This window comes from Harpia harpyja, chromosome 4, assembly GCF_026419915.1.
Source record: "Harpia harpyja isolate bHarHar1 chromosome 4, bHarHar1 primary haplotype, whole genome shotgun sequence".
Lineage (NCBI taxonomy): Eukaryota > Metazoa > Chordata > Aves > Accipitriformes > Accipitridae > Harpia > Harpia harpyja.
In genome coordinates this window covers 20,503,729-20,526,433 of record NC_068943.1, presented here as the reverse complement: position 1 = coordinate 20,526,433, position 22,705 = coordinate 20,503,729, and the positions used below count along the sequence as shown (strand labels likewise).

The 22,705-nt window shown below is 38.1% G+C and overlaps 1 protein-coding gene across 1 annotated transcript in view; it reads right to left on the bottom strand.

The window, feature by feature from the left end:
* KLHL1 (kelch like family member 1) overlaps positions 1–22,705 on the bottom strand; it is a 259,260-nt gene that overhangs the window by 34,023 nt on the left and 202,532 nt on the right. The window contains exon 7 of the mRNA XM_052786007.1: positions 10,499–10,723. Within this exon, the coding sequence (XP_052641967.1) occupies positions 10,499–10,723 (225 nt within the window). The remainder of the gene's footprint in view (positions 1–10,498; positions 10,724–22,705) is intronic.

The following is a 22,705-nucleotide window of genomic DNA, read 5'->3' as shown; positions in this document are numbered from 1 at the left end:
TTAAAAATAATCAAGGAAATTGGTGGAATCAGATCTTACATTTTTTTAATTTGTAGAAAATAATAATTCTGGCATTGAGGGACTAATTTATCCTATCCATCTTTTGATGAATTACCTTCATTTTCATGACACTCTGAACAGTTTGGCTTTGTCAGTTCTCATATGATTACTGGACAGCTGAGACTAGATGCCCAACTATGAGGATTTCTTTTAGGAAAAGAAAAAACTTTTTTTCTTAAGAGGAGATATGTTGTCAGTAATATATTGAGCAGTTAGGTGCAGTAAGTACACTACAAAGAAATCTTAATATTTCCCTGAAAATGATGAAAAGCTTAATAAATCAATTTTTGTTATTTATTCAGTCATACAGAAGTCAGTACCCATTAAACTTAATTTCCTGTAATAAAGATGCTTTCTGGGGAATATGCATAGTCTTGATTAAAAGCTGTCCTAGCTAAATTGTGTCTCAACATATTGCTGTTCATCAGTATAATCTGAAACTGGCAGATTCCTGAACTAAAACAATTTTTGAAAACACTAAAATAAATTTTGCCATCAAATTGTACATACAGACCAAAGGGAACAAAAAAAAAAGTACAAGAAAGAAGGATAGTAAGTTGCAGCACTATGTTACTATATACTGGGAAGAACAATTTTTTCTACCTGGAAAATAATTTTCCTGAGCATTTAGACTTAGGGGTTTATAGTAGCAAACAGTGTTATTTTTTAGCTAAATGAGATCTAAAAATGAATATTGTCCAGTGTGCAATGGCAGGCATTTTCCTTTTGATTACCTTCACAAAGCTATGTAACAAAAAACCTATTATGTCTAATTAGGTGCTGAGATCTGTACAGTTTCAATTACTTATACTTGGAGATTGGAATGGGATTTTTGAATTGCTTTTCTGTGATGTTACAAAATAATGGAAAATTGCCTATCATATTTCTAACTCTGCCTTTCCTTATCTGCATGATAGACCTGTTTTCAGACAGTGAAATTTTAGAAAGTGTCAGTTTTTATAAAATTACAGAAAATATAGTTTCATACTGATACTTTTGGATACGAAATGGCAAAAAAAAATTAGCTATAGTGTTAGCTTTACTGTAGTCTCTGCATTTTGATATTTGTAGAGACACAGAATTTTAACTGGGAAGGATAAACTTTTATCCAACAATTAATTTTTTAAATAAGGAAATTACCTTTTAAGAAGAGGGCAGACATATGCTGTATTATGACAATGAAGGTGAGGAGACAAATAAATCAGTGACTTGTTATCCAAGTATTAAACTTGCTTAAGTAACACCCAGACTTTACTCCACCATTTTAAGCTCTGCATTTATTTAGTTTCCAGGTAGATGTAAATTTCTAACAATCTCCTTTCTCATCCACAGAAGCATACTTAGACAATCCTGTATTAATTGTAACTAACATTGCTGCTTTTCCTTACTCTGTTCTTGCCCTCTTTAAGTCTTACACCACTTTTCTTCCATACTACTGGTGTCAACATAGAGAAAAGTAATGATAGTAAAGACAATTTTTTTAAAATTATGCATCGATTAGTTAAACCTGGTATTTAATTTTCACAACTATAATCTTAACTGGGTGTGAAATACAAGTAGCGTTCTTTGGATGCTGCATATAGGATCACCATAGGCCAAGCTGGGAATTTAGTGTGTGATAAACTGGAGAATTAGACCTGACCTACCTTCCTTAGTGAATATTCAGTGACACATTGTTAAAAATACCTCTTCCTATGTTTATTCACAGGCAGGTATCAAGGCTGATTAAAAGAATTATAAAAATACCCCTGCCCTCTTGGGCCAGAAGATATTATACTGACATGTTAATGTAATGCAAATTTATAAAAGTAAAGATCTGCCTGCCGCCTCTTTATTTACATTCAGTTTTGTAGATGAGACACCAGATTCTCAACTCTGCCACACTATTATCCTGAGAACATGACTCAGAAATTATTGTAAGTGTTGCCATTATGATTTGTAGCTCTTCAGTGAATTGGGTCATGATCTACTACTTACTAAGGGTGCAAAGTACAATGACAAGGTACTTAATAATCCAGAAAAAAATATCCGTGTAATGTTCCCCATGATTAGGAGAAAAATCCAAAGCAAAAATCTAATATACATGCAAATCAGTATTGCAGAGAAAACACTTTAAAAGGCTCAGGTCTTCTGTCAACAAACAGTGAAAGCTAGAATGTCATATTTCTCCTGAGATTTCAACATTAAAAAATAACAATAATTTAACTACATAGAAGTACATGGTACTAGTCAATATTGCATAAAAGAAAGATTCTCAAGCTAATCTCTAAACAGCTGCTTCTGAAAGAGTAAACAATACAGCTATGTCAGAGCATTGCTGTGCTCTGGTAAGTTAGTCTGTTGAAGAACTGTTCCACTTTACCTAATGCTTTGGTGGTTATAGGTTTGGGGTTTTTTTGTTTGGGTGGGTTTTTGTTTTTTTGGTTTTTTGGGTTTTTTTCTGTGCCCAGAAATCACCACATAGAGAGGGAGAACTCACATCTCCAGCATAGCACTGCCTTGTGAGATGCTGATATACCCAGAAAGATTTACTATTGCAGAAAAGCAAGATATTTCCAACAAGATCTTGACTTAAAGAACGTTTTTGGGACATGAGACTTTCTCCTTGAGCTGTTTTGTTTCCCATTCCAGTCATGCTGTTAAATTAATGCTAGTGAATAATCTTTTGTAAAAGAATGTAAATGAAGAAGGGACAGATTAAAGGTGGAAACTGCTTCTTGCTTTGTTACACAAATAACAAAGCAGTGGACATTTTTCTTTGTACTCATGAAGCACATATACAACATACAAATGCATTCTTCATCACTGAAAATATTGTTTATGACTGCCAATATGTCAAGGTCCGAAAGAATCTCTGATTTCCTGCATGAGCAGAATGTACTGCAGATTTGACATGTATAGAATGCATCAAACTCACAGCTCTGTTGATTTAAGCTTGATTTGAGTAGACATCATGGTCACTTGCTCAGAGTATCTAAATATCCAACAATTAAGTCGCATACATCTGGAAATATGGAATGTCATTGCCCAATGCAGTAGCATTTGGTTGGTATTATACATGTGTGCTAGTATGAAGGGCTGTATTATTTTCAGTTGTCAAGATGCTCTAACAAACTAGTATCTGGAAAAGTTTCCTTTATCCAGTGTTCTAGCTTTTGGCACTGCAGCAAACATTCTGCAAAAAATATGATTATATCTTTCAATAATTCTTTTCTTTAGAAATAGTTGGTATGCTCACAGCACTTTTGGGAAAATTAATTAATCATAAATAATTAGTTTTATCATACCAATAGTGTATAAGCTACTATAAGATCAGTCTATTGGTTTCAATGCTATTTCCATTCTCCTCATGCCTTTCATCTCTGGCCTCCTGTGCAAAAGGACATTGCAGGTTCGTATCTGCCCTGATGTCCAAAATGGAATCTCAGATTCTCATGCATCTGTCTACTCACCTCTGTAATTTTTTCTCTCCACATAGTGGTTTCTTTTACATACACACAACACAACATACATAAAATTTGGAATTTTATTTTGCTGTAAAACTTTAAACAAACAAACAACCCCAAAACAAACTACAAAACTAACCCCTACTTGTTTTTGTTTGTCTCTTAATAGATGTGAATTTGCCATTTTTGCCCCCCTCTGTAGCCCAGTAGTAGTGGTACATAAAAAGAAGACGTTATCCTGCAAGCTAGTGGAGAAAGAAGAGAAAAGTTCCCCTTTATGCTTTACATTTTTATAGCTTATTTTACAGTTACCATTGATGTAACTGTTAAGGCTGTATCAAGCTTTTATTTATATTCCTGGTTTACTTCAATGGTTTCTACCATGCCTTGAATGCTTTTTTTGATAGATTGTAACTGCATAGACAAACATGGATTTATTGGGGCTTAAGCACTACCTAAAATAACATCACTGCTTAACTGTCATGGCAAATGTTTTTAAAATAGATGAAAATTAAACTCTCACTCACTTGAATATTATCCCTCAATCTAGGTCTAAAGAGTGGTATCGTTCATCATTAGATTTTCAGTGTTGAACAAGCAATAATCTATGTTTCATAATGTTTTTTGAAAAAGGCAAAACTCAGACAGCCTGTACACTAACTGGTTTGGCTACATAGCTGTATATCTGATCTACTCTGTTCATGAATCCTCTAGCTTGTGTTTTCCTGGTGAAAGTCTTTAAAAAAATGTGTTAGTAACACCCATTCTTTAAAGGCTTTGTTGTTTATTTGGCATAAAATGAAGTAAGGTGATCACTCTCCATATTCACCTCATAAACTGCATCTTTAATCTGCATAATTTTTATTGTAATGACCTGTTCATTATAAATTTGTGGTATCAACCTATGTGTTAACTTTGGTTTCTCCTTCACTTGTTTCAACGTGAACAGGTATTGTTTTGCTGTTATGGATCTATCAAGGTCTCTAGTATCTCAAACTTCTGACATTTGCACTGAAGGCATATTTTAAAAAACTCATGAAATTTTAGAAATTTATTGTTTAAAAATATGACTTTTTTCTTTATTTCATCAAGTGAAAGCAAAAGAATTAAAAATATTTGCTTCATGAAAATATTTTATTTGCAGAACTTTTATTATATAGAATAAATTGACTTTAATAATTGATTTATTTTCTCTTTTTTTCCCCAATTTATTACTTTATGAAAGAATAATTCTATCAGGAAATACTTAACTGATAAGCTGTTCCATTGATGCTACCTATGGTGTTACCTCTAGCTTTAAGATATTACTTACTCCATTACTTTGTTAGTTTTATTTAAATAGAAGTTTTCCTACAAATTTACTATATTTTTGTTTTAGTTTTGTATCTTAAACAGTTTTTCAAGAATATATATATTTTGGCATCTCTCAAATCACACATACACACATGCATAAATACCAAAATACACCACCTTTGGATTTCTTTTTAAAAGTTCTAGTGCAACTCATTTGTGGAATCTAAGTTATCTTTGCTTTACCAGAGTTACAACTGGCTTTTTTATTATTATTTTCCATAGAGAATTCTAGGTTATTTCACTTGTGAAGTTAACAAGTCCAAAATATAATCTACGTAGTCTACCGACACTGAAAAAGATTTTTATTGATGCTTAATTATAATTTTTCAATTTTTCTTATACTTGGCTAGCACGGAAAACAACATTAAAAATGTTCCTATACAGGAGACAACCCAGATTTTTTTAATTTTTGTTTTAAAGAACACTTCTTTTTTTCATAGACCAACACTGAAGCTTTTATTCTAGTCATATTTGACAGAAAACTCTTGTATCCATCTGAAGGTGAATTTTAGTATGTTGATATTAAGAAAAAATGTTATGCAGAGAGTCCAAATCCTCACTGCAGGACCAATGTAATAACTGAATCTACCAGTGAAGTCTTAAACAGCACTTTGGTCCAGGATTAAAAGCGATGATTTCTCTGTAAGATTTTTGGCTATACACTCTTATGTCCAAATTAACACTTAAGGCTGAATAAAGAGCCACATAAGGCTAGGAACAGGCTGATTCTATATGTTCTTACATAACTGCAACTGCCAAATTCTACCTTTATTTAGAAAAAACTTCTCAGTCTTGTTTCTTAGAAGTGGATTACTTATTGGAAAGCAACACCTGGTAATTCTTTTGCAAAGTATTTTCTTTTCTTTTTTACTTTTCTTACCATTTTGTTTCTTCTACCTAAACAATTGCAACTACATAGGACTATACTGGCCTGGCTAAGAATATTCTGTCTCATTTGGCTAAAAAGGAGTTATGAGTGGTTTTGTCTGTGTTTCAAAGAAAAATTAAAACATTCAGTCAAGATTCTGCAACTACACTTGATGCATTTGCTCCGTTCATCCACATTGCTACAGGCAAAAAGCTTTTATATTATTTCAAAAACGGTCTTCTATGTAAAATAAAATTACTAAGAGAAATGAAGTATTCAATAAACATTCAAACCTCCCTATTATCAGTTTCAGGAATGTAATGGTTTAAGTATGCAGCTGCATTTGGAATTCAGCTATCAGTTAAACACTTGGACATTGCATACATTGTAACTGCTGACAATGCAAGGAAAAGACCCCCAGCTTTTCTACAGGCTCACAGAACTGGATATGAATGAATGCTTCTAATGCAGGTAAACTGGTTTAATTTACTTTATGATGAAGTCGAGGGTAGTTTAGAACTTACAAGATGAAAAATGCTACCAGTTCTATATTATGGACAAAAGCACTGACAGTGCTATGAATCACAATGTCCACAGAAAAAAGCTGCAATAAGTTTAGACCAACCAGATATGTGTGTGTATATATATATACACATATGCACAGGTACATCATGATATATATGACATATACGGACATATATACATGTATATACACACATGTATCATATATGTATATAAATTGCTATGCATATATATGTATTTATGTACCATTATTATTTATGGATCAAAAAGAGGGTAATCATGTCTTTGATTTTGGCCAAAATAAATAGAAAGTCCTATCTTAGTTTCGATTTGTTAGCTCAGATTTTACGTATTCCCTTTGTTATGTAACATACCAGCTTTTTGACTGACACTTCAGTTTCTCCACAATCTTTTCCTCCATTAACATTTCTCATTACTACTTAACAATTACAGAGCTATCCCTGTTTTTTTCTCAGCTAATCTTTTTTTTTTCCTTCCCTCTGCCTTGTGTGTTGGATTCTAGAGCAGTAAGCACTGAAGTTGAAAATCAAGCTGGGTCTAAGAAGCAGGGTGGGTCATTCTCATTCAGTGAAATATAGAAATAGACCTTTGTGCAAACATATAATGCCATTTGATGTTTTTGTTATCAACGTCAAAAATATTCAGGGATATTTTATCCTACAACTGCCTAACTTCGGGTATTTTCTTTCCACTTCTGATTCTTGAGCTTAGTCTTTTAGATATTCATTACTGCACATATGAGTTTCATGAGAATCACATCAGAGGCAGGTATTCACTCTGTCTAACTTTAAGCATACCCCTTAGGTCCTTAATAATACTTTTACATTACATATTTAGCTGGTCCAGAATGATGAGTTGAAGCCATAACCCATTCTGTAAACTGAGACTCGGAAACTCTTTAGGTCCTCTGGGACCATTCACTCTGGGTAGAGTGAATTCTATCTACCCTAGGCCTATATGCTGTATAAATAAACCTAAGGCTTTCCCATCAGCAATGAATGTTTTTATCGCATTTATAGCATTTGCACTCAGAAAATTCCAACTGGCAAAATTCTCTCTTCCAAGAGGAGAGGAGGAAGAATATGTAACCTGCCTGCACTCTAGGCTGCACAGGAGTTTATTAGGTAATACCATGCCCTGTTATCCTTCTTCCCATGCTGATCATCTTGCAAATGCATGTTTGACTATGGATAGTGAGATCAGTATATTTGCAAAGCCAAAACCCAAAGCTCAACTCTAGGTTTAACAAACGTGTAAATCTAGCTTAAAATAGGAGCTTAGACACTCTTTACATAGCTCATGGAAATGGTAAGACAGTTTAGGACACCTACCTGAAAAGGCTGCCCTTCTCCCTTAATTATACTGGAAGGCTAATTTTCTCACTAAGGCACTTAAATTGTTTATTTTGGAAAGACAAACTGAGTATCAATCTTTTGTTCCATATGTGGGGTTTTTTTTAAACCATGATGCCACTGGATTTGATATCTAAAGTTTAAATCAGTCTATCACTGATTCCCTATTTCCTCTCTCTCCCCCTCCTCTATGTAGCCTATCAAGTCTTTTTGTGAAGCAATTCTGCACCCACTTTCCCCGTTCCTTTGCTGAATTTATAATCCACAATCTGTTTTACATTTTTTCCCTCTTGGTTCTTTCAGTCTATTTCTGCCCTCCCTATATTGGTTTTGATTTTGTCTTTCTGTTTCTCAGATTTCACCTTCTGCATATTTCATTTGTGCTTTTCATTGCCTTTCTGGCTTCTTATTTCTCTTTCATATTCCATACTGGTTTATGGCCTACTTGACAGGGATATTAGAATCACTGTTAGTTGAAATAATAGTTTTGGATCCCACATTCTACCCTTTCTTTTTTGTACTTTAGCATCACTTATTCCAAACACTACCACTACCATAGCTTCCACTCATCTTCAATTGACAGTGCTGAAACTGCTTAACATATGACTTCCTACACTATGTACTTTCACTACAAGACCGGTCAGTTTTCGTTTTCTCATTTCTACATATATCAACTTCTACACCCATAGTTCTATTGAAGATTATATGAAGGCAGAATAAACTGTATTGCCTGGCTGTGACTTCAGTTACAATGAGGTAGATCCGAATTTTTTTTTGCTGATGTCAACAAAAAGACATCAGTCTAAAGGATGGGTGCTTATTTCTGATCTTGTATACAATATCCAATTCAAACAGCTCTAGTGTTATCACTGTATGGATATAACGTAACATATATTTTAGAAAACAAATGAAAAAAAGATTTCTTACTGCAGATTAATTTCTCATTACAAAGGGCATTTACTAAAATAATAACCTTATGAGATGCCTGGAAAAAATATTCAAATGAAAAAAGCAATTCAATTCTATTAGCTAAGCTTCTCAGGAATAATACGACTCTTACACAATTCCAAATAAAGAAAAAGAGCACATATCTACTGCTTCCCAAACAACTGCATTTAATCATTTTCATCACCGCCAATAAAATCCCAGTTTCTACTTTTCCTGATTTTACATGTTTACAAAAAGCCCTAATTTCTGCAATACAAAAATTAAAAAGTGATTCCACACAAACCCAAAAAACCCTCAACTGGTCAAATGCTTTGTGTGTTCCCTTTTTTCTCCTGTAGAAAACATACCAGTTTTTCTCCAGTCATAACCTCAACATTCCTGAACAGCTTTACTTAAACTATAAAGGTATTTTTTAAATCTATTGACCAAAAGCATCTGTAGAATTATCAATCCAAAATGATACATCTTTTTTGAACTGATCACAAATGGTTTTCGATCATGGCTCCATCTCTCGTCACTGGGAAAAGTTTTTTCTCTACCAAGCATTCCCTAATGCTTTATTAATAATTTCCTGTGTTATAGCTGAAGTTGTTGCATTTTTACTACCCTTGGGAACAGCACTGAATCTAATAACAGATTCTGTAAAATTCTGGAACACTGGTAAAGAAGACATTACATGTATTTCTGCAGCATTGTAATTAAATTTAAACTTAGGAAACAATTTTAAATCACAGAGCTATTTAGTGTCATGATGTCATTTGACATAGAATCCCATCACTACCTTTTATTGTACAATATATTTAATAACAAAAATGCATTATGCCAGCCACTGCACCAATGCATATTATGATACAAGTGTCAAATGGCGGGGGGGGGAAAGGCACCTTCATTTTGTGAGTTATTGACACAGCAGTACATTAAAGGACTTGCTGCTGATTGTAACTCAGGGGAATGGACATGAAAACCTAGCATATCTTTTCCATTTCTATTTTTCATGACATTGTAATGATTCTATCACACCAAGTGATTTTAGCAGAACAGATAATGAACAGTGCAGTTTTCTATACCTTATAAAAGTTATATTCTGGTGGGTATGTCGTATAGATTCTAAACTCCTTTCTTTAAGCAAGAAAATCTCATCACTATACAGTTAGGAATAAAAAAGGATATTTTTGAAACATCACAAAATTATTTATGTAACTGAATAAATTAGAGCTTTTATTCTACTTTATATGTATGATATACGTAATAGAAAGACTACTTTTTTTTTTTCAAGGAAACAATATAACTGTCTTTTGCTTAATTTAAAAAATAATTAAAAAAACCCTACCAAATGTATATTTCTTTGAGTAGAGAACAGGGATACAATATGGCTTGATTAATGCTGACAGTGGTACGGATAATACCATTAAAAACCAAATGAAAGCAAAAAACAACTTATCTGAAAACAGGCTATGGGAAAATATGCTCTCAGTCATGATAAAACTTGCTACAAATACTTTGTAAAGTACCTCAGTCCATCACTGACAGTGTTTAAAGACTTTACTTCCTATCACACTGGATAAATGAAAACACAAAATGCTTTGATTAAAAATAAATAATACCTTGATTCTTTGATAAATAAAGATGTCCTTTTTCAAAATCAGTGCATACGAACCTGAATTTTCTCACTAACCTGTGTAAGTTTCAGGGTTTCTTTCCCTGTTCCTCTGCCTTTTATTTGTTGGGTTTTTTTCCCCAGTATTATTTTGGTAAATAATAGAAATGTTCTTTAATGTTTTACATATTCTTAGTGATCTAACAAGAGCAATGTAATCAGTTATTGCTACTGTTCAGAGTGCTACGATAGCTTAAAAGTACTGAATTTTCCATTACAAATTACATAACCGAAAAATGTGGTATCTTTTTAAAACATTTTGTTTTCTTACCTAAGCCATGCCTATGTGTTGACATTGGTGGTAACACAGTCCAAGCCTTGGTCTTTGGATTGTAACATTCAACAGTGTTTAATGTCTTTAAACCATCCCGGCCTCCAATGACAAACAGCTTGTCATCGATGACAGCAACACCAAACTGAAGCCTCCTGCCATTCATCACTCCAGCCTGAATCCATATATTTGTTCTGAGATCATACTTTTCAATAGTTGTAGCACCTGATGAGACATAATAATAGGACAATGTATACAAAATGTATACAAAATTGGCATTGGCTGTGGTGTGTTTGTTTTTTTTTCTAAAAGTGTCAAAACTTTAGTATTGTTTTCTGATTACTTCCAACAACTTGACAAATATTTTTTGTTTCTTTACAGAAAGTAGTTCCTGGTGGGGAGGCGGGGGGGGAGAGAGAGAGAGTGTTTTTTCCCTCCCCAAGGAAAGTGAAAAAAAAACCTAAATGGCCCCTATAGAATCAAAGTATTGCAAGTCTGGATAACACTATGCTCTAACTTTATGATCTTTTTTTACAGTTCAGTGGCATAACTAGCTAAGATAACTAATCTTGTTATGCTTAATTCCAATCTTCCATACAGCGTAAACAAAGCCTGTGAAATTACATGATATTTTCATCAAAGATTAGAAGTTGTATTTTAATTTGGGTTCATATTTTCTTTCTAATTTTAGGTATTCATGTGTAGGTTTTTTTCAGACACATTTCCGCTGGAAGTACAGAATGTTGTACTTATAATCTCAAGCAAAATTTTTAAAGAATCTTTCCATATACAGTTAAAACCATTTCCTTCTGAACTTAGTAATTTGAATTACTTTCACAGGTGAACTCAAAAGCTACAAAGAGCATTATGTATAAAATAACTTACCAGTTAATCATGAAAAAGTCATTAAGAAGCCTCTGCTGTTAAAAGTAACTTGTATGTAATATACAGATATACAAAATGAAGAGTTTATAAACAAAAACAGAAGGATAAAGGAAACATATTTAACTTAATTAGATTCCAGAAAGTGAAAGAGTAATGCATTCCATTAAATGTAATATGAGTGTAGGAAAATTTAAAGCAAAAGCACAAATATTTAAATGACAGATGAGTTTAAATTATTCCTTAAGAGAGAAACTTGATAATTCATCTGAAATGTAACCAATGTTTTATTTTTACATACACATAACAGTGCTTCATTTCCAAAGTTTAAATATCCCTACAGAAAGAATCAACATAATTATTAGGCTTTACCAACTAACTATTTGGTTTATAATAAAAGGTTATAATTCCATGGGAAATAATTCTTTTAGGGTTCATTCATTCTTTGGAACAGAAGAGGAATGAACCAAGTGGAAACAAACATCATGAAAGCAACACTTTTGTTAATTGAACTAAAAAAGATATAATTTAAATTCAATTTGTATCTAAGTGTAGCAGAGCAGCAATAATGTACAATTCATCTGGATGTATTAAATCCCTAGCTAGTTTTATGAAGCCGTAACATACATGAAGCAATTTTTGCATTCAATTGAGAGACATACTTATTTATCTTTTTGCCCCTAATTTAAAACTGAGAACCGTGTAAATGCATTAATCTTTAGGTTCAAAAGAAAAAAAATACAGATTATTTGATACAGTTGTTTGATGGTGCTGCACGGCATATTATAATGATGCATAGTATAAAGTAATGTTATAACGTTTAAAATTTTTTATATGTGAATCTGTTCATGTTAAAAGCTAGAACTGTAGCATATGAGTTCTATAATGCTGTCTATGTCAATGGTAAAAAATACAGTTTAAAGGCTTTGTCATTCTGATTTCAGAAAATCTTACTAACATAACAAACACAGTCTTTGAATTATGCTCAGCTATTTATTTTCTAATATTGGTTAAGACTGAATTTGTCACAATGTTTTATTACGTTACATATAGAGCATCTAATCCAGCAGTTCCTGGAGTGCCTGAATTCTGTTTATCCAGTAAGGTGCCTTGCTAATCTATACTAATACTAATACTAATACTAATAAATACTAATACTAACACACTACCACTAACACTAATACTAATACAAAGTGGAATATCGGTTCTATAAAATGGTCTTTAGTATCGGGAACATGAATGTAATACATTCCAGACTGCCGTGCAGACAAGAACAGAAGACCTCTGAAGTTACTGTAGCCCTTGGATGAAATCAGCTCATGGATGAAGAAGAGATAATAGAATCAGCTATAATATTACAGATACCTTGTCAATGGGTAGAAAAGCATACTTTGATTTTTTTTGACCAAATTCTATTTCATGCACCCCAGTCAGTTCAGTTCTCAGCACTGGAATGCCGATAGACTCTCCATGGATGCTAAGATAGCATGAAGAAGGATGTGGAAGTGACGTCTTTTTAACTGTATTTGATGACACTCTTCCTACAGGAAGAGCTCTAGGCCTAGAATTTCTTATCAGAAATCATTAGTCACTATAGGCATTTTTTAGTACATCATCACTGCATTCATGCCAGCTGCATCATTTCATACCAGTCTTGCATTCTCCAGACATTTTTCAAAAATCACTCAACCAAGTTAAAAATCTAATTCTTTCACTTTAGTGACTTTCAGCATAGACAATCAGCCTGCGACTTGCAAAGTGAGTAAAACTTACCAGAAAACCAATCCACCAGCTGTAGCTGTATACAACAAAGCCTAAACAGAAAATAGCTGTGTAGAAAACACCTACAGTCTCTCCCCTGCTCCCACAGAAAACAGTTGCCCTAGTTCCAGCTGGGATAGAGGTAATTTTCTTTCTAGTAGCTGGTATAGTGTTATGTTTTGGGTTCAGTATGAGAAGAATGTTGATAACACACTGATGTTCTCAGTTGTTGCTAAGTAGTGTTTATACAATGTCAAGGACTTTTCAGCTTCTCATGCCCAGCCAGCAAGAAGGCTGGAGGGGCACAAGAAGTTGGGAGGGGACACAGCTGGGACAGCTGATCCAAACTGGCCAAAGGGGTATTCCATACCATGTGATGTCATGCCCAGTATATAAACTGGGGGGAGTCAGCCTGTGGGGGATCGCTGCTTGGGAACTAACTGGGCATCGGTTGGCGAGTGCTGAGCATCACTTGTTTTGTATATTCCAATCCTTTTATTATTATTGTCATTTTATTATTGTTATTATTATCGTTATTAGTTTCTTCCTTTCTGTTCTATTAAAGTGTTCTTATCTCAAAAGTTTTACTTTTTTTTCCCCCATTCTCTCCCCCATCCCACTGGGTGAGGGGGGAAGTGAGTGAGTGGCTGCGTGGTGCTTAGTTGCTGGCTGGGGTTAAATCACAACAACAGTGAAGCAGCTGTGACCTCTGTTTATAGCCCCAACCACAAAATGAAGTAACATCTCCTATTCTGTTAACACATCAGGCCTGTCACGGAGCAGACTTAGTACACAGCTGGATATGGGCCTGTCTAAACATACAAACAAACAAATATATGAATAAATTTTTAAAAATGGGGCTATGTCCTCACCATGAACACAGTCAAGCAACTTGACCAGTTCATCCATAGACATTGCACAGTCTTCATCCTTGAAGGTTTTCAAGACCCAAATGGATATGGTCTGATCTCATAGCTGACCCTGCTTTGAGAAGGAAGTTGAACTAGAGACCTCCTGCAGTCCCTTCCAACCTGAATTATCCTGTGACTCTGTGACTGCATGATCTGGGATGGAGACTGTGGCCATCAGTTTCTTTTCCTAGGCACAATTAACTTTTAGTAAGAGAAAACCTCATATATGACACAGTTTTATTTAAGATTATGAAATGAAATACTGTGTGAATAAAGCACCATTGCAGTCCTCTTCATTTTCCACTATGTCATATATTTCTTTGAATTTCTTGTTATTTATTATTTACATAAACAACTATCCATCAAAAATATACATAGTCATGAACTAAAACCATAACAATTCCTTGCCAGCTTTCACTCGCAGGAGAACTACATGAAGTCCTCTGTTTAACTTGAAGAGGGGAACATTTACCTCACACATCAGACATTAGTACCATTTTGAATGTGCTTTCTCAAATTTAATAGGTAATAAGAAGACAAACAAAATAGTTTTAACAAGCATTAAGCCATTCTTAATTCAAGTAATGGGATTACGTTTGGTTTAACAACACAGATCATTGTTTCTGATTAGGTACTTGTCATGGGAAAAAAAAATTGATTAAAGAAAAAAACTTGTCTTGCACTAGTGTTGTTCTGTTATAAACTGTTTTGATTACAATGGCTCTGCAGAAGTAATATTTAAATTGGAAAAATCTTTCAACAAGAAGGTGGTGGAACCACTGAAAGTTATCATCAACAGAGATTTTAGGATATCTTTAATTGGAGATTATTGAGAACAAACATATTTCATTCATACTGAACATAATCCTACAACATAGGGTATCTGAATACATGAAATTAGATTTCTCTTACAGCTCTACAGCCTGTGATTCCTTAAATGTACCCTAGATGGAGGCAATGAGAATTATACTAAGGTTGTTTGCATTTTAAGCCTACTTCTTTTTATGTTTAGACTGTTCTTCATTCACATACAAACAAAGAAGTACTGGGGCAGCTTAGGTTAAAAAAGATAACAACCTTCTACCTTTTCTAGGAAGAAAACTGGGTGACTATTTCTGACAAATAGATTCTTTCCTTTAGTTCAACTGATTTGTTCTTGAAAGTAAAAGGATTTTCTGCACCTAGGAGGGGAGAAGAGGCAAAATCTCAATTAAGTCCAACAGGATTTTACTAGATAAATCAGTTTAGCTACTTGTGTGTCAGGTCCTCTAGGTATCTAAAATCAATAACATATTGGAATAATGATTTTTCAGCCATCATATACTTTATGATTTGCATATATTTCAGAAATAAAGTAGTATTACGTTGCCAAATGTTGACATCACAAAAATGCTAAGAACTAATTTACTTGCTCTGAAAAGCAATAAAAGCAGAAGCTCTAAAGTATCCTGAGGCGCATCAAGCATTGTATAACCAGCCGGTCAAAAGAGGTGATTATCCTGCTGTATTCAGCATTGGTGCGGCCTCACCTTGAGTACTGTGGGCAGTTCTGGGCCAGACAATTTAAGAAGGATGTAAAGGTCCTTGAATGCATCAAGAGGAGGGCAACAAAGCTGGTGAAAGGGCTGGAAGGCATGTCCTATGAGGAGCAGCTAAGGACTTTGGGCTTGTCTAGTTTGGAGAAAAGGAGGCTGAGGGGCGACCTCATTGCTCTCTACAGCTTCCTGAGGAGGGCAAGTGGAGAGGGAGGTGCTGAGCTCTTCTCCCTGGTACCTAGTGATAGGATATGTAGGAATGGTTCAGAGCTGCACCAGAGGAGGTTTAGACTGGACATTAGGAAGCATTTCTTTACCGAGAGGGTGGTCAAATGCTGGCACAGGCTTCGCAGAGAGGTGGTTGATGCCCCAAGCCTGTCAGTGTTTAAGAGGCATTTGGACAATGCCCTTAATAACATGCTTTAACTTGGTCAGCCTGAATTGGTCAGGCAATTGGACTAGATGATCGTTGTAGGTCCCTTCCAACTGAAATATTCTATTCTATTCTATTCTGTTCTGTTCTGTTCTATTCTAAGACATTACAGCTCTCGTCTGCTAAGTAAATGACAATGGGACAGTCAGGACAACAGGCATGATCTGTCTATGAAAATCTTACTTTAAAGAATTTCTGTTAAAGATTGGAGTCTTTATATTAATTTTATTCATATTCAATATTTAAAGATACTAATACAGAGAAATATATAATTCACAGCCACTTTCAAAAAAAACACAGATTCAACACAATGCTTAAATCATCTCTTCTAGCTATAGCTCTTTCTTTGGGTATATTCTCTACTTTATTGTTGACTTCCTGAAACCTATTGATTGTATCATCTTCTGCATCATTGTTGATGTGCATGCCACTAATTTCATTACCAACAAGGGCATCATTCCTCTTGATGACAACAGGCTTGAGCTAGTTTTGCTGAACACTCTGGTCACTAAGTGAAGACTGTTTTGAAAATATGTCTGTTTTCCTGGTTTTTAAGCATCTTAATTAATTCAGTTGGGCAGCAACGTCATTCTCACTTGCTCTCACATCCTTTTCTGAAGATTCTGTAATGACCTTAAACAAACTCTTATGGCAAGACTACTGGAGCTAAATAATTCATAATCAAGTTTTTTTGTAAATATTTAGCAATTCTGTTTTAACATGTATTTAAGCAACTGATTATGTTTTATGACTTCAGGTGGCAGCTTTGTCATTGCCAGGAGCCTAAGTGGATCATAGAATCATAGAATCATTTAGGTTGGAAAAGACCTTTAGGATCATCAAGTCCAACCATAAATCTAACACTGCCAAGTCCACCACTAAACCATGTCCCTAAGCACCACATCTACACGTCTTTTAAATACCTCCAGGGATGGTGACTCAACCACTTCCCTGGGCAGCCTGTTCCAATGCTTGACAACCCTTTTTGGTGAAGAAATTTTTCCTAATATCCAACGTAAACCTTCCCTGGTGCAACCTGAGGCCATTTCCTCTCAACCTATTGCTTGTTACTTGGGAGAAGAGACTGACTACAACCTCACTACAACCTCCTTTCAGAGAGCAATAAGGTCTCCCCTCAGCCTCCTCTTCTCCAGGCTAAACAACCCCAGTTCCCTCAGCTGCTCCTGATCAGACTGATGCTCTAGATCCTTCACCAGCTTCATTGCCCTTCTCTGGACATGCTCCAGCACCTCCATGCCTTTCCTGTAGTGAGGGGCCCAAAACTGAACACAGTACTCGAGGTGCGGCCTCACCAGTGCCGAGTACAGGGGGACAATCACTTCCCTGCTCCTGCTGGCCACACTATTTCTGATGCAAGCCAGGATGCCGTTGGCCTTCTTGGCCACCTGGGCACACTGCCGGCTCATATTCAGCTGGCTGTCAACCAGCACCCCCAGGTCCTTTTCCACTGGGCAGCTTTCCAGCCACTCTTCCCCAGGCCTGTAGCATTGTGTGGGGTTGTTGTGACCCACGGGCAGGACCCGTCAGTTGGCCTTGTTGAACCTCATACAGTTGGCCTCAGCCCATCGATCCAGCCTGTCCAGATCCCTCTGTTAGAGCCTTTCTACCCTCAAGCAGATCAACATTCCCACCCAACTTGGTGTCGTCTGCAAACTTACTGAGGGTGCACTCGATCCCCTCATCCAGATCATTGATAAAGACATTAAACAGAACTGGTCCCAGTACTGAGCCCTGGGGAACACCACTTGTGACCAGCTGCCAACTGGATTTAACTCCATTTACCACAACTCTTTGGGCCTGGCCATCCAGACAGTTTTTTATCCAGTGAAGAGTATGCCTGTCCAAGCCATGAGTAGCCAGCTTTTCCAGGAGAATGCTGTGGGAAACGGTGTCAAAGGCTTTACTAGTGTCCAGGTAAACAATATCCACAGCCTTTCCCTAATCCACTAAGTGGGTCACGTTGTTATAGAAGGAGATCAGGTTAGCCAAGCAGGACCTGCCTTTCATAAAGCCATGCTGACTGGGCCTGATCTCCTGGTTGTCCTGTACGTGGCCATGTAAGGGCACTCAAGATGTTCTGTGCCATAACCTTCCCCAGCACCAAGGTCAGACTGACAGGCCTGTAGTTCCCCAGATCCTCCTTCTGGCTGTTCTTGTAGATGGCCATCACATTTACTAACCTCCAGACAATTGGGACCTCCCCAGTTAGCCAGGACTGCTGATAAATGAGGGAAAGTGGCTTGGTGAGCACTTCCACCAGCTCCCTCAGCACTCTTGGGTGGATCCCATCCAGCCCCATTGACTTGTGTGTGTCTAAGTGGTGTAGCAGGTTGCTAACCATTTCCCCTTGGATTAGGGGGGCTTCATTCTGCTCCCCATCCCTGTCTTCCAGCTCAGGGGGCTGGGTACCCCAAGAACAACTGGTCTTACCATTAAAGACTGAGGCAAAGAAGGCATGAAGTACCTCAGCCTTTTCCTCATCCTTTGTCACTATGTTTCCCCCTGCATCCAATACAGGATGGAGATTCTCCTTAGCCCTCCCTTTGTTGCTAATGTATTTATTCAATCATTTTCATTGTCTTTTATGGCAGTAGCCAGATTAAGTTCTAGCTGGGCTTTGGCCCTTCTGATTTTCTCCCTACATAACCTCATGACATCCTTGTAGTCCTCCTGAGTTGCCTGCCCCTACTTCCAAAGGTCATAAAGTCTCCTTTTTTCCCCTGAGTTCCAGCCAAAGCTCTCTGTTCAGCCAGGGTGTTCTTCCCTGCTGGCTCATCTTTTGGCACATGGGGACAGCCTGCTCCTGTGCCTTTAAGGTTTCCTTCTTGAATAATGTCGAGCCTTCCTGGACTCCTTTGCCCTTCAGACTTGCCTCCTGAAGAGATTCTGTCAACCAGGCTCCTAAAGAGGCCAAGGTCTGCCCTCCAGAAGTCCAAAGTGGCAGTTCTGCTGACCACCCTCCTTACTTCTCCAAGAATCAAAAGCTATCATTTCATGATCGTTGTGCCCAAGACAGCCTCCAACCACCACATCACCCACAAGTCCTCTATTCGCAAACAACAGGTCCAGTGGAGTGCCCTCCTTAGTTGGCTCGCTCACCAGGAAGTTATCTTCCACACACTCCAGGAACCTCCTAGACTCTTTCCTCTCTGCCGTATTTTATTTCCAGCAGACACCTGGTAAGTTCAAGTCCCCCACAAGAGCAAGGGCTAGCGATTGTGCGACTTCTCCCAGCTGCTTATAGAATATTTTGTCTGCCTCTTCATCCTGGTTGGGTGGTCTGTAACAGACTCCCGCCATGATATCTGCCTTGTTGGCCTTCCCCCTGATTCTTACCCATAAACACTCATCCCTATTGTCACCATCATCAAGCTCTAGACAATCAAAACACTCGCTAACGTACAGGGCTGCCCCACCGCCTCTCCTTCCTTGACTATCCCTTCTGAAGAGTTTATAGCCATCCATTGGAGCACTACAGTTGCGCGAGTCATCGCATCGTTCTTCCTTGATGGCAACTATATAATAGTTTTCCAGCTGCACAACGGCTTCCAACTCCTCCTGTTTGTTGCCCATGCTGTGTGCATTGGTGTACAGGCACTACAGTTGGGCTATTGATCCCCCCACCTTTTCGGGGGCAGAAGTACTAATTCCCATGAGACCATTCTCAGGCCCTTCTGTCATTTCTAACACATCAATAACCCTCACGTCTTTGCTGCTGCATGGATCTCCATCCCCTTTCTCCAGTGAGATGGCAGACCAAAGGACCTGGCTAGCACACCATCCCTCAAACATTGACATGCTGCCCCCAGGCTTATCTCTAGTGAGCCTAGTTTTATCCCTTTCGCCCTTCAAATTTAGTTTAAAGCTCTTTCAATGAGCCCTGCTAACTCCTGCGCAAAGATCCTTTTCCCTCTTTGAGACAGGCATACCCTATCTGTCACCAGCAGGCCTGGTGTCATGTAAACCAACCCATGATCAAAAACCGCAAAATTCTGCTGGTGACACCACACTCTGAGCCAGGTATTGATCTGCTGGCTCCTCCTGTTTCTTCCCTCATCATTCCCTGCAACTGCAAGCATAGAGGAGAACACTGCTTGTGCTCGATCCCTTAACCTGTTGCCCCAAGGCCCTGAAGTCCCTCTTGATTGCCCTCAGACTTACTGTTGCAATTTCATTGCTGACTACCTGAAAAATCAATAATGGATAATAATCTGAGGGCCATACCAGGGCAGGAAGTTTTATCTTCACATCTTTAACCCGGGCTCCAGAGAGGCAGCAGACTTCCCTAAGAAGTGGGTCCAGTCTGCATATTGGGCCTGCTCCCAGACTGTTTCTTTGGTCATCTCCATATTAATGTATCTCTCACCCCTGTTCATGGTCCAGTCCCCTACTTGGACAAGAACTGGATAAGCACCAGGATTCTTCCTTATCTGCAACCTTTTCCACAAGCCTTTCTTTCTAAAGGAAAGAAATCTAGGTTACAGACTGGAATAAAGCCATGAGATTGTCCAGCTAAGCCTCTAATACCAGCTCCATTGGACTCTGGCCACAGCATCCACCAGCTGCTGTGAAGACAGCCCTCTTGTGCCCAGCAAGCCCCTGCAGTAGTCCTGTCATACTGTCAGGAAAAGATTTCAAAGAAATGAGAGCTGCTTTGTTGACGGGGGTGACTCAATCGCTCTTAAAAGGACTCCTAGTGAGTTTCAACTGATAAGGAAGGATGTGCTAGACCTTGCGAGCCAGGAGTTGCACAAGATATAAATAACTCAGCATAAAAGGCTCTGTACTGATAAGGAACAAGGCCAGCGAGCCCTTGTCAGCTGCACAGTAACAGAATGCAGTGGCCAAGGGATACGCGGAAGGGGCCGAGAGAAAGGAGAAGTAGTAATAAATCTTGTTGTTTAACTGCTAACCAATCATGAGCTCAGCTTTTGTAATATGTATTAGGTGATTAGCTGCTGTACCAATCAACTTAAGACGCATATTGCTCTTTGTTCGTCTAAAGATATAAAAATGACTGTTGTAATCAATAAATCAGATCCTGACTTGCATCAAGCCGGGTCTCCGTCTCTCAATCGCGGCAAATTGGTGACCCCGACGTGATGCGGGATTAAGAACCACCTATCTGCGTGGCATGCTGCGAGTCCCACAGAACGTTGAATGAGCTGCTGAAAGGAAGCAGGAGCCGGCCGGCCTGAAATCCCTCCGGAGTAGAGAGGTGAGCTGTGGGAAACATGGGGAATCAAGTGTCTTCCCCCGAGAGAGACGTATATGAACTTATGAAAGCTCTTCTTCAAAAGCATGGAAAGAATATTTCCGGGCATGATCTTAAGACAATGCTTAAATGGGTACAAGTAAAAATACCCACTGTAACTGCATCTACTATTTTCACGCGGGAGCTTTGGGATGATGTGGGGGTGAAACTATGGGATGCGGCGACTACGGGGAATGCCGAGGCACAGCGCATGCTCCCATGGTGGAGAGGTATTTTTGAGACTTTAAAAGCCCAGGAAAAAAGTCACAAAGACAAAGCAGAAAGAGAGGAAGACTCTTCTGCGATACCTCCGTTATCATCGGAGGGTCAAAAATCCATTGCGCCGCTAGAGGTGTGTGCCGTGGGGTACCCCCCAGAGGGTGATCCTTTTGATCCAGGACCAGTGGACCCAGAGGAGGAGCCGCAGCTTCATCCTCCCGATCCTCATGATGTGTGGGCAAATATTAGACGACAAGCTCTGAAAGAGGGAGACTTACAAATTGCAAAGAAAATAGTTGCTCCTGTTATTTATCAAGGGAGGGGGGCTCAATGGGAGGCACTATCCTTCCCTGTGGTGAAGGAACTGCGCCGCACTGTCACCGAGCATGGCCTCTCTTCCCCATATTTTGCGAGTTTGTTGTCCTCTGTCTTAGATACTTATGTAATGACTCCGCACGATCTCAAATCTCTTGCACAGTTGTTGTTAACCCCCACACAGTATTCGCTGTGGGAATCGCAATGGAGAGGGGAACTCCAGGCGCTTCTATTAACCTATGTGGGCCACAATAATCGCGTTATCGCCGCGTTAACTATTGAGCATCTCACGGGTACTGGCCAACACACAGACCCGGTGGCTCAGGCGAGGGATATCCCACGGGAAGCGCTTGATGCGACACGGGAGGAAGCGAAAAAGGCTCTGTTTAAGGTCCCTGACTCACAGAAGCCGCAAAAGGCTTTTACTACTATTACTCAGGAACCTCGAGAGTCTTACATGCAGTTTATTGACAGATTAAAGCAGGCCTTAGAGCGCCAGATAGATAATGCGGAGGCGCGGGAGATTCTGTTATTGAAGTTAGCTGTGGAAAATGCCAATGTGGATTGTAAGAAATTATTGAAATCTCTTCCGAACCCCAATCCCTCTCTTGTGGAAATGGTGGAAGCTTGTAATAGAATTGGCACTGTAGATCATAAATTTGAAGCAATGGCCGCTGCCTTTGCTGCCATGCATGGCCCTGCGGGCCCCGGGGTCTGTTATGGTTGTGGCAAACCTGGCCATTTAAAAAAGAACTGTGTGGCTACTAACATCGGAACCAAACCCCAAGCGCCGGGGATTTGCCCTAGGTGCCGAAAAGGGCGCCACTATGCTAACCAATGTCGCTCTAAGTATGACTCCCTAGGACAACCGATACA